The following is a 15,549-nucleotide window of genomic DNA, read 5'->3' as shown; positions in this document are numbered from 1 at the left end:
TTCTCCGAGAAGCTTGACAAGCTTATTGGGCAGGGCTCCTGCCTTTGCTGTGTCTCCACAGGAAGCAGCAGAAAGCAGGCAGGACAGCCAGCCCAATAAGAATGTGTGTCAGCTTGTCCGGGAACAGTGTGAAGCCAGCTTGCCAGGTGAGCAGAAGATCAGAGAGAAGGAGAGACAGAGGGAGAGAGAGAGAGAGGGAGAGGGAGAGGGAGAGGGAGAGAGAAGGGAAGCACAAGTGCCCCCCACTCTCTCTCTCTCTCACACACATACACACACACACACACACACACACACACAAACTGGGTGGGGGAAGAGGACTGGCAGACCAAGGGCAGAAAGAGAGAGGAAGGGAGAGAGAGAGAAAGGGAGTGAGCAAGAGAGAAAATATGAATGTATGTGGTTGTCTTTACTGTACTTTTAGTAAAGAATGTTTAATGAAATATTTTGATGGGTTTTTTTAATTAAGAGGTGAGGTATGGGGATAATTATGCTTTATTTAAAGATGGTAGATAAGCTACTAAAATTGTTTTTACCTGTTGGGGGTTTTTTCCCCTCTTTCTCCTGTCCTTTTCTTTTTTCCCTCAGCAATGTTTTTTTCTTTTCTGTATTTCTGTTTCTGGTTTTTATAGTTTGCACCGGCTTTTTATTTCATGAATAAGAGCAGGACTCAGACATTTGAGTATTTTATTTGAAATTAACCTTCGACCCAGCGTCTTTTTGTTTTTTGGAGTTCAAAATGCTTTTGTTGCATGCAGAAATAAAAATTTGTTTTCTTTGTAGCAGTTCATTGATTTCATAAATGCAGCACAGTATTGGTTTTTTTATACATAGCATAAAGGTAAAAAACCAATATATGCAGTGTTATCTTCATTTTAGATGTCAAAAGGGTTTTGCAGCTCCCTTTGTTTTCTTTTCAGTGGGAAATGGGTCCAAGTGGCTCTTTGAGTGTTTTAGGTTGCCTACCCCTGACCTTGGGCATGTCAATATTCTGTTTGATCAATATAGCTACCAATTTGGCTGGTGACTTCCCCAATCCTCTGCCTGGATATTCCCTAGATTCTCATAATTTAGCTGTATGTGTAGGGAAAAAGACATGGATGATCCCAAAATGGCAAAACCTAAAAGTGTTAGAAAATGGCCTCATTTGTTCCAAAACAAAGAGAGAGAAAAACAGCAACTTTGTATTAAAGTGTATTAAAGTTGTATGTATTATATATGTATTAAAAACATTCTGAGGTTCAGTATGAAAAGTACTTAACTCATAGCAGCTTGCTCCACCAGATTTGTTTAAAGTTGGCATTTACATACTAGTAAAGTCTATGTGCTAGTTATTCTGTCTTTTGTTCCTTTAGCCCATTTAGGTATAATTAATCAGCCAAGTTTACAAATATGGTTCTGTCAATCTACCTATGAGCATTTCTGATTGTATGCCAATAACTATTTTTTGTATATTTTCTGGTTAAAAGGAGCTATCTTGGTTGTGTTACACTGTGCAAACAGCAAATAAATCAAAAAAAGTTTCAAAAGAGAGTACTGGCAGACACATACTAACTGGAAGACCAAGAAACTAAAGATGAAAGGAAAAGGGGCATAAATAGGTGCATAAAGTCTTTGGAATGCCTCCTTCTATGCTTTGGAACGCTGTTTCTGCTGGGATAGATTAACAGATTTTGAATCCACTCTGATTCAATGGTTCCTCAAGTAATCCAGATTTCAAATTAAGGCATCAGTAGTCAAGCCTAGATTATTTTGTGTTCCCTGGAGAAAACTGAGGGGGTGGGGGAGGAAAAATGGAGGCAGTATGAGCCACACTGTGTTTGACAGTGGCCTATTCTAACAGTCATGTAAATCTTGGCAAAAGGGCTTTTGACATCCTATTTCCCTTTCCAAGTACATTAGTTTGACGTAACATGTGCCTCTTCACAATCCGTTTCTACCCCATAATAGAAAAAAAATCCCATACATTTGGATCTTTGTAGATTCTCGTCTCTGATGCATTTCTTGCACATAGTATGATACCTCATTTTTATGAGATGCATTCTTAATGTACAGATGTTCCGACATTTTAAATCCTGTAACAGTGCATTCAAAGAGCACTCAACAATTATTTTTTATGAGTTATAAAATAAGTTATAAGAAATGTCACAAGCATAAAAAAATCAGGTCCAGAGTCAAGCACTGAGTATCACTCTCTTTGGTACATACACTCCTAACCCTAGCTAGTTCAAGTAATGGTTTCACCAGTACATTACAGTAAGGTGGTAAGCAAGGGAGGAATCAAATGGCCCACATTATGTAAGCATTTTTTCCTATCTCTCACATATTAAAATCCTGAGAGAATCCTGAGTACCATTTACTTAGGAGCAGCTGGTGGTTTACTGAGGAAAAACAAATATAGTGGAAAAGTAGAAAAAGTATCCTAGATTAATCATTTAAGAAATGGAAATAAAAACGTAGCTGAAAAACGGGAGCATGACTCCTCAGATCTGCATGCATTAATCCAATGACAGTAGATCCATAATGAGACAAAAAGATTTAAATTACATCAGAGCGAGGAATAGATACTTGGTTGGACTGACATATACACTGTTAAGTCAGAAAACAGAGTTATAAATTACATATAAAACAAAGTAGAGCAGTTATTAAAATGAATGTTTACTAGTAACTTGAGTTTCCATCGTCGGGTACTTGGTGCTCCATCCCAACCATTTAAAAACTGCCGATATCGAAAGAACAAGTGCCAAGTATTATTGTACATACTGAATTGGCAAAAGCATGTTGGGGAAGGGGGAGCCTTTTTGGAACAAATCCAGCGTAGGAGATCCAAAGGCAGCACAGGAAGAAGAGATGTTGTGTCACTTCTCAGCCAATCTCAGGATCATACTGTACTCCGGGAAAATCATTTTGAAAAAAAATATATGATTTGATGTTAGACAAGCAACAATTTCTTTTTTTCAGTGATCTGATTGAGGAGATCAATAGTCTCTCTAATTAAGGCCTCAAAAATGCCATCTGCTAGTTGCATCTTCACATACAACTCATCTTCATCATAGTTCACCCATTGAGCCTGTTCTTCATGCAATTCTTGAACCTTAGAATTGGGGAGAAAGAAAAGTCACCACTATTAATATACTACTCTGTAAACATATATAATAAAAATTATTATTGTAAATCCATATAACCATCATTATATAAAAGCTACAGGGGTCATTTAGTTTTTCAATAACACAGGAAAGAAAAGAAAAGAAAAGAAAATGAATAATAATTCCTAGATATACGGTAATACAGTTAAACAAAAATGTAAAAATAGGACTTTATCACTATTTATGAGGTGACTAAGAGTCAACATTATACAATCTGTCCCCTGTCCAGCCCCCAGATTTCGCTGGTTCCGGGACTGCCTCTTGGCCTCAGCCTGCCGCACAAGTGTCTCTTCGAATTAGAGAAGGCCATGCTGTGTCTTTAGCCTCCAAGCTGAGTGATCAGAGGTCAAGGTTTCCCAGCTGTTAATGTCCATTCCCAAGGCCTTTAGATCCCTCTGGACAGGGGACAGATTGTACCTGCCCTCAGTGCGGAAGGGACTGCCACTCTCGAATTGGCCCTTTTAGCCACACCAGATGCTGCTTTAGGACCACTTTCCAGAGCACAATACCATAGTCTCTTGAGACTGACAGATGCCAATGAGAAGAGATTGCACATCAGGCAGGTGCAATCGGCCCAGGTTCGAATCTCAGAAGGGTATGGCTGACTGACGAGAACAAATGAGTTTGAAATGGTCATATCATTCTCCCTTTAATTCTTTGTTAGCAATCCAAAAAATTTACACAAATAATGAGTTGTCACAGTTGCGACTGCAGCTTGTGGATGGCCTTAGGTTAGGCTGATAGAGGCAATAAGGTTTGGCCTGTATTTGGGCCTGGCAAGGTATTCTAAAATACTTAACAAATACTTAACACATATCTCCCTTGCCTCTCAGCTAACAAAGCGAGAAAGAGCCTGTGGCCTAGAGGTTATATATATATATATATAATATTCTACTTAGTTTGGTTCTGATTGAAGTGGTCTATATACCCTTGTAAATAATAATAATACAAGTCTGCTTACATATCTATATCTATATCTATCTATCTATAATATATTCTGCTTAAAGACCTAAATTTGGAAATGCCTAATTTTAGTTGACATTTATCCATAGTTTATATGGATGAGTACACATAAGGAAAAATATGGTTTGCCCAATAGGGGAATGGAGTTCTTCCCATATCTACAATCCTTCTGCTTAGGAGGGCTGAAAGCAAATTTGGGAGAGAAGAACAAGCTAATATGTAAGCAACATTAGATCTAACCCATTTTTTTCAAACCATGCAGGCTGCTAGGTATTTATGCCTGACTACAACGCATAATAGAAAAAATAATTACTAACCAATATGTGATCCACTCTATCCTTTTTTTTCCGTCCAAATTTCATCATTTTCTGCCAGTCTGTTTTATTATTTGATTTCTTTCTCAAATTTAAGAGCTTTAGAACTTCAGTTGTTATAAACCCCTTGGATAAAGGAGAAATAAAAGAATAATGAATGCTAACTAAATACATTTTCTCTAGTTGCAACACCATCTTTACAAGCAGCTTTCAGGGAGACGTTTTCTAGTGAGGACACAGACATGGCATATATGCAACAGAAAACACATTGTATTGCTAGGCAATTACAACTACAGTAAAGCAACCTGGTAGCTAACTCTAGAAATATCCATGAAATTCATTATGAATTATGACACTGATTCAACTCTTGTACATTCCAGAATATGGATAAATGCAGCATCAGGCACTTTTTGGAACTATTCTCTCCCCCCCCAGACCTATTAATTCAGGGATAGCTATCATTAGTTGTTGTATAGGGAGAATTTTAATTCATTATATACAATTTTAATTCATTGTATTTTTTTAAAAAAATATTACATGTTAGATGTAGGCCTTCTTGGATGGATTTCTAACTGGAACAGTGTTAAGTATTAGTGACAGTTAAAGCCTTTCTTAGTTTTAAGAAATAGAAGCATTCATTCATATCCTATTTCAAACTAATATTTAAGCGAAATCAGCAGTAAGAAGAAACTATAGTGGAAAAATGAGAGATGGTATCACATGCACACTCATCTTGGAATATGACTGATGGCGTAAGAAAATTAGTTTTCAGATAAAAATGCATAATAAAACTCCACCAGACTTCACATTCTACCTTAAGTTCTAGAGTCTAGACCAGTAGTTGTCAGCGTGGTCTAGGGACTCCTGGGAGTGCCCAAGACCCTTTCAGAGGGTCCATGAAGACAAATAAAGCTTTTAAAATTTCTCAGTTTTAAACCTTAATACAGTAAATGTCAATAAATATAACCCATGTAAACCAAAGCTCTTTGGGGTCCTCCATAATTTTTAAGAATATAAAGACGTCCTGAGACCAAAATTCAGGGATAGCTATCATTAGTTGTTGTATAGGGAGAATTTTAATTCATTATATACAATTTTAATTCATTGTATTTTTTTAAAAAAATATTACATGTTAGATGTAGGCCTTCTTGGATGGATTTCTAACTGGAACAGTGTTAAGTATTAGTGACAGTTAAAGCCTTTCTTAGTTTTAAGAAATAGAAGCATTCATTCATATCCTATTTCAAACTAATATTTAAGCGAAATCAGCAGTAAGAAGAAACTATAGTGGAAAAATGAGAGATGGTATCACATGCACACTCATCTTGGAATATGACTGATGGCGTAAGAAAATTAGTTTTCAGATAAAAATGCATAATAAAACTCCACCAGACTTCACATTCTACCTTAAGTTCTAGAGTCTAGACCAGTAGTTGTCAGCGTGGTCTAGGGACTCCTGGGAGTGCCCAAGACCCTTTCAGAGGGTCCATGAAGACAAATAAAGCTTTTAAAATTTCTCAGTTTTAAACCTTAATACAGTAAATGTCAATAAATATAACCCATGTAAACCAAAGCTCTTTGGGGTCCTCCATAATTTTTAAGAATATAAAGACGTCCTGAGACCAAAACATCTGAGAATTGCTATCTAGGTGAACTGCACTTTATTTCTATAAATATATTTAAAGTTTAAGCTATTTATCTTATTCCTACTTTTATTTCTTCAAGATCACTTGGATCTTTTACTCGTCGAAAGTATCCAGAAATTATTCTGCTGGGTTTCATCCATAATGGCTGATTCAAATTTGGATCTTCTGCAAAGATTTCTTCAAAAATCTCTCTTGTTAAATCAAACACAACCTTCATAAAAATAAAAGAAACATTGTATTACCATTATATATTATTATAATACTATATCATTTTTCAAAGAACTAAACAAAAATATTTATGAAAGTATTTATACTGAGTACTAGCTTTGCAGCAAGTGGAATGTAATTTTGTTTCACTATTGCATTCTTTGGACCAATAATTTTTAACCCTTTCGAAAAATGCTTCCATACCCTCCTTTCTCTTTCACACTTCATTGTATCTGTCTTCCACAAGCACACCATACCTTGTTTTATACTGCATTCTATCACTAATCATGCCAGAGTCCAAAATAGCATTCCTTTTTTTAAAAAAGGTTGGGTAAATTTCCTTTATTTTCATACATTTCACAATAATCTGAGATAACTTCCCTACCTGTTTGTAGATTTCTTTACTAATGGTTTCAATGTCATCATTTTGGGGGGATTCATTCATGTCTCTGGGGTTGCTGAGGGCCTGAAGATCATGCCCCAACTTTTGGCATTTCCATAGCTTCTCAGCTGCTGCGTGCACCAACTCCTCCACCTCTTCTGCAACGTATGGTATAGCCAAAGGTTCTTCACATGGCTTTGGGGACACTTCTGGCAGTTTTATCTTAGGTAACACTGCTGATTCTTCAGCTTGGTTTTGAGGGAGCTTGTGTGAACTCAAGCCAAAATCCTCATCAAACCAATCCTGGTCATCTCCTAACACATTCAGAAACTCCCGGCTAAGTTCCAGTTCTGCCAGCCTCTTGGCAAGTTCTTCCTGTCCACTCGCACCAAATACAGGACTTTCCTAAACAATAAGAAAGCAATTATTACTTAGAACCTTAAATATTCCCTGCACTATGTTCCTGATTTTGATATGTGTTATCCATGAATGCTTTAATATTTAATAACATATAATCATATTTTCGGTTGTTAAAACTCTTTTTTGTTCTTAGAGTGCAAGAAAGTGAGATATAGAGAAAGTCTAATGGCTTTTTCTAGGAGAGCTCCTGAGGTACGCGACCATATAGACCAAGTAATTTTGCCACCTCTTCTTAATCTCTTCTGCCTCTGATAGGTCCCTGCCATTTTGGTCCTTTATCATGCCCATTTTTGCATTAAACGTTCCCTTCATCTCTCCAATTTTCTTGAGGAGATCTCTGGTCCTCCCTATTCTATTGTTTTCTTCTATTTCTTTGCACTGTTCATTTAAGAAGGCATTCTTATCTCTTCTAGCTATTATCTGGAATTCTGCATTCAATTGGGCGTATCTTTCTTTTTCTCCATTGCCTTTTGGTTCCCTCCTTTCCTCAACTATTTGCAAAGCTTCCTCAGACAACCATTTTGCTTTCTTGCATTTCTTTTTCTTTGGGATGGTTTTGGTTGCTACCTCTTGTACAACGTTGCGAACGTCCGTCCATAGTTCGTCAGGCACTCTGTCTATCAGATCTAATTCCTTAAATCTATTTGTCACCTCTACTGTATATTCAACAGGGATATGATTTAATTCATACCTGAGTGGCCTAGTGCTTTTCCCTACTTTCTTCAGTTTAAGCCTAAACTTTGCAATGAGAAGCTCATGGTCTGACCCACAGTCAGCTCCTGGTCTTGTTTTTACTGACTGTATAGAGCTTCTCCATCTTTGGCTGCAAAACACATAGTCAATCTGATTTCTGTGTTGACCGTCTGGTGATGTCCATGTGTAGAGCCGTCTCTTGGGTTGTTGGAAAAGAGTGTTTGCTATGACCATCGTATGTTCTTGACAAAAGTCTATCAGCCTGTGCCCTGCTTCATTTTGTACTCCAAGGCCAAAAGTGGCTGTTATTCCGGTTATCTTTTGGCTTCCTACTTTAGCATTCCAATCCCCCATGATGATAAGGACATCTTTTTTTTGTGTTAGTTCCATAGTCAGGTTTAGTATTGCATTAAAAAAAAATCACTTCATCTCCTTTATCCATCCAGTCTTTCAATAACACAGATTATGTCACCATGGTATTTGGAGATTAGGACCTTTCCTAATGAACAATTCAACAGAGAAAACTACAGTTTAGCCCCCATTCAGTGAAGCTGAGAAGTAAACTATAAAAAGTGTGAACTGTGAGTGCATCTCTTCCACCTATTAATAATATTTTTTTTACATTTTTAACAAAATTAACATGTTATATTACAATAAATACACACTGGACATTTTATCTGACTTATTAGTAATGTTAATATAATATTTAAATTAAGCCTTTAATTTAATTTCAAAGAATGGCAAATGGATCCTCAAATTCACTTACCGGTTTTCCAGGAGAAACAGCAGATTCCAGTTCTTGTGTATAAACTATTTCTTCAGTTATTGTGTGATCTAGGCTTCCAGGCTCACCTTGAATCTCAGAAACCTTTGATGGAGCAGACTCAACAACTAGATTGCTCAATTCTTCTGGGACAGAGCTTTTGCTATTTAGACGAGAACAAGGTGGCATTGAAGAGTCTTCCTCACTGGCTGTCTCTGAGAGAGAAAAATGGAAAAGGATCAACTCCTCAATTCCCAGCACTTCACTGACAGGCTTTTAAAAATATTTTAATACATGCTTACAGTCACATTAAAAATTAAATACTCCCCACTGATGTTTTTGGCTTTTTAAACATATTTCAACATACAGTATTTTTTATAATATTTTATTAGTTTTCTAAAGCAATATGGTGACTAGGTTAATCAATAGTTCAATAACATACATAAATCTTTAGTATAAATCTTAAGTTACAACATCAATTATTTCCTCTCTTTTTCTCTTAATATCTACTATCTCATATTAGGTAAATACAGTTCTTATTATTAACTAAGTAAAAACATCTTTGTTATATTTACAATTTTTAGCTTATTACATATATTGTGTTTCCATTCAATCCTTAAATACAATCAATGTCCTGTTATTGCTTTTTTTCCCAAGCTTTAATTTTTAATCAATATTCAAATTAACATTTGGTATTTATAATTTCCAAGCTTTAGGTAACCAAAGTTTCTCTTATCTCAACTTCTTCCTTTTTCCCTTTTCATAACAAAATCTAATATTCCAAGTACACATCTTATCTATTTGAATATAGTCTTGTTCTGTTTTCTAAAAGTTATCTATTTTCCATCATATTAAACAATCTAATTAATAATACAGTATCTCACCTAATAAATCAAAACCATTATATATACTGTCTGGGTTAACCAATAAATCAGTAATATACATAATTTTTTCATTTATGTCTAATTTTTAAAAGCTCAAATACTCCCTCTCTTTTTCTGGTAATATTTATTATTGCATGATGGGCAAGCAGAATTCTTATTTTCAACTGATTTCCAAATATTTTATATTAGGTGACCAAAATTTCCCTTATTATTCAATTATAATGTAACTTTATTTTCTAAAAAATATTTATTTTCCACCATATTTAATCCTCTAATTAGTAATATGAAATCCCCTCTAATAAATCAAAACCTTTATTTTCTTCTGCCTTATTCTGGCTTTCTTCCTTTGCCAACTAAACTTCCATGTCAGTTCTTTTGAGTCATCAAATAATCCTCTATCTATCTATCTATCTATCTATCTATCTATCTATCTATCTATCTATCTATCTATCTATTATTATTGGAATAAGAAAGACCATTTGGTTGCAGGTTTTTTGGAATAACTAGCCCAGGGGTAGACAAACCTGGCTCTTTTATGACTCGTGTACTTCAACTGCCAGAATTCCTGAGCCAGTATAGCTGGCTCAGGAATTCTGGGAGTTGAAGTCCACAAGTCATAAAAGAGCCAAGGTTGTCTACCCCTGAACAAGCCCATTTGAATTTATTAGATTGCCTCCTGATTACTCCAATTTCCCACAATTGTCCTGATAGGTTTATCTTCCCTTCAATCTGTTCTTCGTTTCTCTCAAATTTCTTCTGATTTTTATAAAAAGTCTTTTCCATTTTCAGAATTGTCATTCCCTTTTCTGATTTTTCTGTTGGCTGGATCTGTTGGTCAATTGAGTCCTCTGTCTTAGTGTTTAGTTGTTCCACTTCTCCTGTTATTTTCTGCATTGTTAGTTCTATGGTTATAGTCAAAATCTGGGTTTGCATATTTAAGCTGGCATCTTGTTCTTTTATGTTGCAGCTTATTTTGGCACAAGCTGAAAGAATGGTTTTGTATATTGATTTCAACATGGAAAGGACCCATATTCTCTTGATAGTATGAAGACTTTAGAATCAAACGTTAAAAATAGTTTTTTTGTTTTTTATAGCTAGGTATGGGACATCTATTCCACATGTTATAGGTGGTCTTTATAGTAGAAATTGTTTGTCAAGTAAGAGTATATAATCCAAAGTATTCCATCATCTCGTATAATAACTTATGCTTCTCATGTAAAGAAATAGGAAAGCAAGTCTCCACATATACCTCTGAAAGTCAGTAAAAGTTTACATTCATAGTTCAAACAGGCCGGATATGCTGCCCAGAAGTTACTTCTTTGTAGATGAGTTTTTCACAGGTGGTAGTTGTCAAGGTTAAAGAAGTATTTTCTGGAGTCTGGGTTTCAAGCCAAGTCTCTTTTAAGCAATAACAAGTTGTAATACCATACTTCGCCACCAGATGTCACTGATGCTGTTTAAAGCTTTTTAAGTCCAAAATTTTTATGATAGTTTTTCAAGTCTTATTTCTTTTTTTACATAAAAACAAACATCTCCAGTAAGAATAGGAACACTTTTAGTCCCCAAATTTCAAAAGCATATACATCCAATGTTCTTATAGTTGCTCTGTTTCCCCTGGGTGAGTAGTCGCCGCTTTTCTTAGAGCAGGGGTGTCAAACTCAATTTCATTGAGGGCCACATCAACATTGCGGTTGCCCCTGGGAGGCCGGCTGGGTGTGGCCAGGGTGGGCACGGCCTACTGGGTGGGCATGGCTGGAGTGGGTGTGGCCTACTGGGTGGGAATGGCCAGCTCTACATCGTTTGTGTCAAGGGTGCCTGTGGGGGCCTGGGGAGGAGTGGGACAGATCTGAGGGTCTCTGGCAGAAGGAGATGGGACTGGGGCAAGTGCCAAGGCATGGTCCACTGGAGAAGCCTCACTGTTCCTCTCAGGCCATGGTGGTGCTGGTGGGGGCTCAATGGTGGCACGGAGGTCAAATGCCTAGCCCAGCCCTCAAGCACCCACAGCACTAAGCCCAGCCCCACTTTCCCAAGGGGGGGTGCCCAGCAGCACTTACCGCTTCCTCAAGGTAGCTGCTGCTGTGCTTGCTCTCCTTAGCCAGGTTGCTCATGATGGGTACGAGGGCAAAGTCAAGAGGGAAGCCCACGCCCTCTCCTTGTGAGGAGACCTGGCTTTGTATCCAAAGCTTCCTTAGCAATTGGATGGGAGACCCCCCCCCAGGATATGCCAGGAGGAGGTGGCAAGGGGATGGTGAAAGGGCAGCAGGGAAGGTCTAAGGCAGGACTTCTCTCAGACCCTCCCTCCCCTTCCTTCCTTCCTTCCTTCCTTCCTTCCTTCCTTCCTTGAGTGGTTGGAAAATATTTGAGATGAGGGAGGGAGAAAAACAGGCAAGAAACGCAGCTGGGGAAGGGTCATCCTTTGTGAGGAATGAAGAAATGCACCATCACCTGGAAGTAGCCAGCACATGGCCCTCGCCTACTTCACATATCCGGCTTGGTGGGCTCTTGGGGAGGGGATGCCATGAACAGCATGAGAGTCGATGTTACCTGTGCAATGCTGCCCAGCCCCCAGCCTGCCCGATTTTGGCAGGCAGCAGGGCGCTCTCCACACAGTGCCAAGAGGCTGAGCTGGGTGGCATGAATCTGAAGAGAAGAGCAATGCTACCCAGGCCCTAGCCTGCCCGAAGTAGGCAGGGCCATGTGCTGGCCACTTCCAGGCAATGGTGCACTTCTTCATTCCTCACAAAGGGTGATACCTCCCCAGCGTGCACCCAGGGGGCAGTGCCGATGCGGCAGGGGCTGGTCCCTCACTGTTTCCAGATGGACTTGTGGAGCTAAGATTGAATGTATTTCAGCATAGGTGGCCACCATGAAATTGTACATTGGCCCCCGGCCGGCCTGGGCCAGGGCCATGGCAGTGGGAGCCATTCCCTCACTGTTTCCAGGATGGGTTCGTGGGCCACATGGAACCACTTTGTGGGCCAGATCCGGCCCCGGGGCCTTGTGTTTGACATGTCTGTCTTAGAGGGTAGGATAGAAATTCCCTTCCCTCTCTCCTCACAGGGGAAAAAATACTTTGTGAAGCTTTTACAGGAAAAAATACTTAAAAGTCTTAAAGAGAAGATCAGATCTCACCCAGTTTCATCCGTGTTGCTTTAAAAGTGCTTGGTGGTGATTCTGACTTTGGCTGTCAGCAGCTTAGTGACAAGCCACATTGCTATGGCCAGTCTTTCCCCCACCGGAGGGCTTCCCTGGATCAAATGGAAGGGCCATCACCCTCCCATGATCAAGAAGGGGTCCCCTCCTTGCTTGCCCCCCCTACAGGGCAATTTTCGACCCTTTCCAGGTCCCCCAGCAGGACGAAATCAGACACGAAAGACGGAGCTCGTCTTCCAGCATCCGTGCTGCTGCAATGGCAAACCGGAGGTCCAAAATACACAGTATTTAATCTTAATTTCCACAATACTGATAAAGGAGATATAACAAATATAATCCACTGTTTACAGCTGTAGTCCATACTATAAACAAACACTAAAGGAAATTTCACATCTGGAAAAAATTGATATACCCCTACATTTATCACTATTTCAAATACCTAAATTAGAGATGTGCAAATAATTAGAACATTGTTACAGAAGAATTGGGAAGAATCTGTCTCATTTAAACCTTAGATATTTAGTTTGATTTGCTGTTATTAGATAAGGATTTAAAAATATCTCCAAACAACTGGACATTAATCATTCCAAAAGATCATCTATCACCTGAGATGTTAAAAAAGAAGAAAAAGACTTTACAACGGGTATACTTTTTTGTTGAACAAAATAACTTGGATAAGCCAAAGCCTTTCCACATAATCAGCACATTTATAATAGCAAGATTTAGAGCAAGGGTCAACAAACCATGGTCTGAGGGCCAAATCTGGTCTGCAATTTCTTTTTGTACAGCCCACAGACTAAGAATAGATGGACAGATGGGCAGCAGATTGCTGGAACTAAGTCTCAGCTGAACTCCCATGATGAGGGGTGGGAACGGAGATGGAGTGTCCCAGGCAGTGGCAGCAGCCTATCATTGGACCATGCTATCCAATGGCTGCTCTGCCCATGAAGGCAGAGGTAGGGGAAGGGAATCTGGCCCTTTAAAGAAAAAGTTTGCCAAGTTTTAATTAAAGCCCAAACAAGGTAAGTGTCATAGTTTCTACCTTTTTGATCAGATTTCTGATCTCCTGCTCCTTTTTTATTTGCTTTGGTTTTATGCAGCTCTTTTTCCCAAGCAGCTAGCGCTTGTTTTTCTATCTGACGTATCTCTGCTTCTTCTGCATCTAAACGTTGCTTCCACTGCAGCAGCTCCTCTGCGTGCTGACGCCGCTGCATCAGTTTTTGCTCTCGCTTGGTCAAGAACCTGATGAAGAAACAGGAGAAACTGTTCACTATTGTCCTGAGATATGAATATTTGAACTTCCATTATCCTATTCGGTAAAAGTATTTACTCGTAGTTTACTCGTGCTGTGAATGTGAACCTGAATTTTTTTGTTAAAAACCTCAACTCTGAAGTAACACACACACGCTATAACCATAAACAAAGTTCTTAAACTGCCTCTCCTCTTCAAGAAAAAAAAAGATTTTTGTTCTATTTAGACTAACATTTAAGCAGCATCAACAGATAGCAGAATTGAGAAGAGCAAAATTCTGAAAAATAGTTCTAGGTCAATTTAGAAAGAAAGCTTCGAGGGGTTATCATTTAGCAATGGAGAGTTATTCATCCTCAAGACTGAATGCTTTTTAAACCACTGAACTGATTTTCATCCACCTACTGCAATACAATGCCTTCCACTGTTCCATGTGACTTAAGCAATAAAATATTTATTCTAAAATAGTAAATTATGAGCAAGTTATTAAAAATGCAAGTTAATGACAATATAATCAAAACCTACTGGCAAAACATAGTAAGTTAATATATTACAAATGAATACAACACTTTTATAATAAATAAATAGTCTTTTAAGAGTGAAGTGAAAAAAAATCCAAAAGTATCTCCCTTTGGAATTTTAATTAATTTGAAACAGTATCCTATAACTTGCCATCAGAGAAAGGCACATTATGGAATGCTATGGTCTCTGATAACTGTAACCAACAGAGATTGCAAAATGAGAATTAAATGAATTTAAATACATACGTGTAAACTAATGAATACTGAGATTTTCTACCAAACTTTCTGGATCACCTGATCCTAGGATTGACTAACCCTACATCATTATCCTTAACCTTCAAAGGACTGTCCAAAGAAGTCAGTTGGGGGCTAAGACCCTTATGAAGTAAAAGCGATGAATGGTCACTATCCATCTATATCCAACTTTAAATGAAACTACCAGTATAATCAGGTTATATGAGATTAAGATATAGTTGAGTGTACTAGGCCTTGTTCTCCCTGTTAAAGTCACTATCTGCTACCTTATTTAGTATATCTAACAAGCTGCCCATTATGGTCATAAGCTGTGATGGTTGTAAAACAGATCATCATATGACTGGATTCATTTTATATCCTTTTTCAGTTGTAAAGTGAATGCTGTGCTCATTGAGCAAGCCCATTGTTTGCTATGAAGTGTTTTTGATGAAAACTGGAAATAAATGCCAAATTTAGCAAAAATATCACACATCACCATCACATAGGATGCTACAAACAGTCAAAATTACAGGCTGGTTGCTGGCTGCCTGAAATGTATTCATATGGCTGTGGTATGGGGGCTGTTGGGACTTTGGAACCAGATCTTAAGTACCTTCTGCGTGGTCCATTTTAACTTCAGTCAGTTGCTAGGTGACTGGTTGTAATTTGAGGGCTATGTGTAAAACACTATTCACACGCTGATTCTAAACACCAGGGTTTCTGCCTAAAACAGAAAGCTCTCCATCAGGAGCTCTCATAATTGAAGGGACTGGTTTGAGACTAATAAATACTAAAATATTCTAATGAACCATAGCACAATCTGAAATCAACCTCATCTCCAATGCTTTTTAAAAACTCACATAACTTACAACCAGTGAAAGACAACAGACAATTGAGGATACAATTTAGTGTCAAATTATACTACAAAATGTAAGTGTACACTTCTGCTATTTTGCTGGCTAGATTTGGATGCTTCA

The 15,549-nt window shown here is 38.1% G+C and overlaps 1 protein-coding gene across 1 annotated transcript; it reads right to left on the bottom strand.

The window, feature by feature from the left end:
• Positions 1 to 203: 203 nt before the first annotated feature.
• On the bottom strand, positions 204 to 14,663 carry LOC310638900 (centrosome-associated protein 350-like; the record flags this gene model as incomplete). The annotated part of the gene is made up of 8 exons (XM_083360262.1): positions 204 to 2,665; positions 2,761 to 3,091; positions 4,424 to 4,546; positions 6,131 to 6,277; positions 6,659 to 7,060; positions 8,535 to 8,746; positions 13,611 to 13,810; positions 14,659 to 14,663. The coding sequence occupies 7 exons, from the start codon at positions 14,661 to 14,663 to the stop codon at positions 2,930 to 2,932; spliced, it is 1,251 nt and encodes a 416-aa protein (XP_083216388.1). The 3' UTR covers positions 204 to 2,665; positions 2,761 to 2,929.
• Positions 14,664 to 15,549: the final 886 nt, after the last annotated feature.

Source organism: Vipera ursinii (genome assembly GCF_947247035.1).
Source record: "Vipera ursinii genome assembly, chromosome: 3".
Lineage (NCBI taxonomy): Eukaryota > Metazoa > Chordata > Lepidosauria > Squamata > Viperidae > Vipera > Vipera ursinii.
Note: the sequence above shows the minus strand (reverse complement) of the source record. Positions and strands in the feature narration are given on the sequence as shown.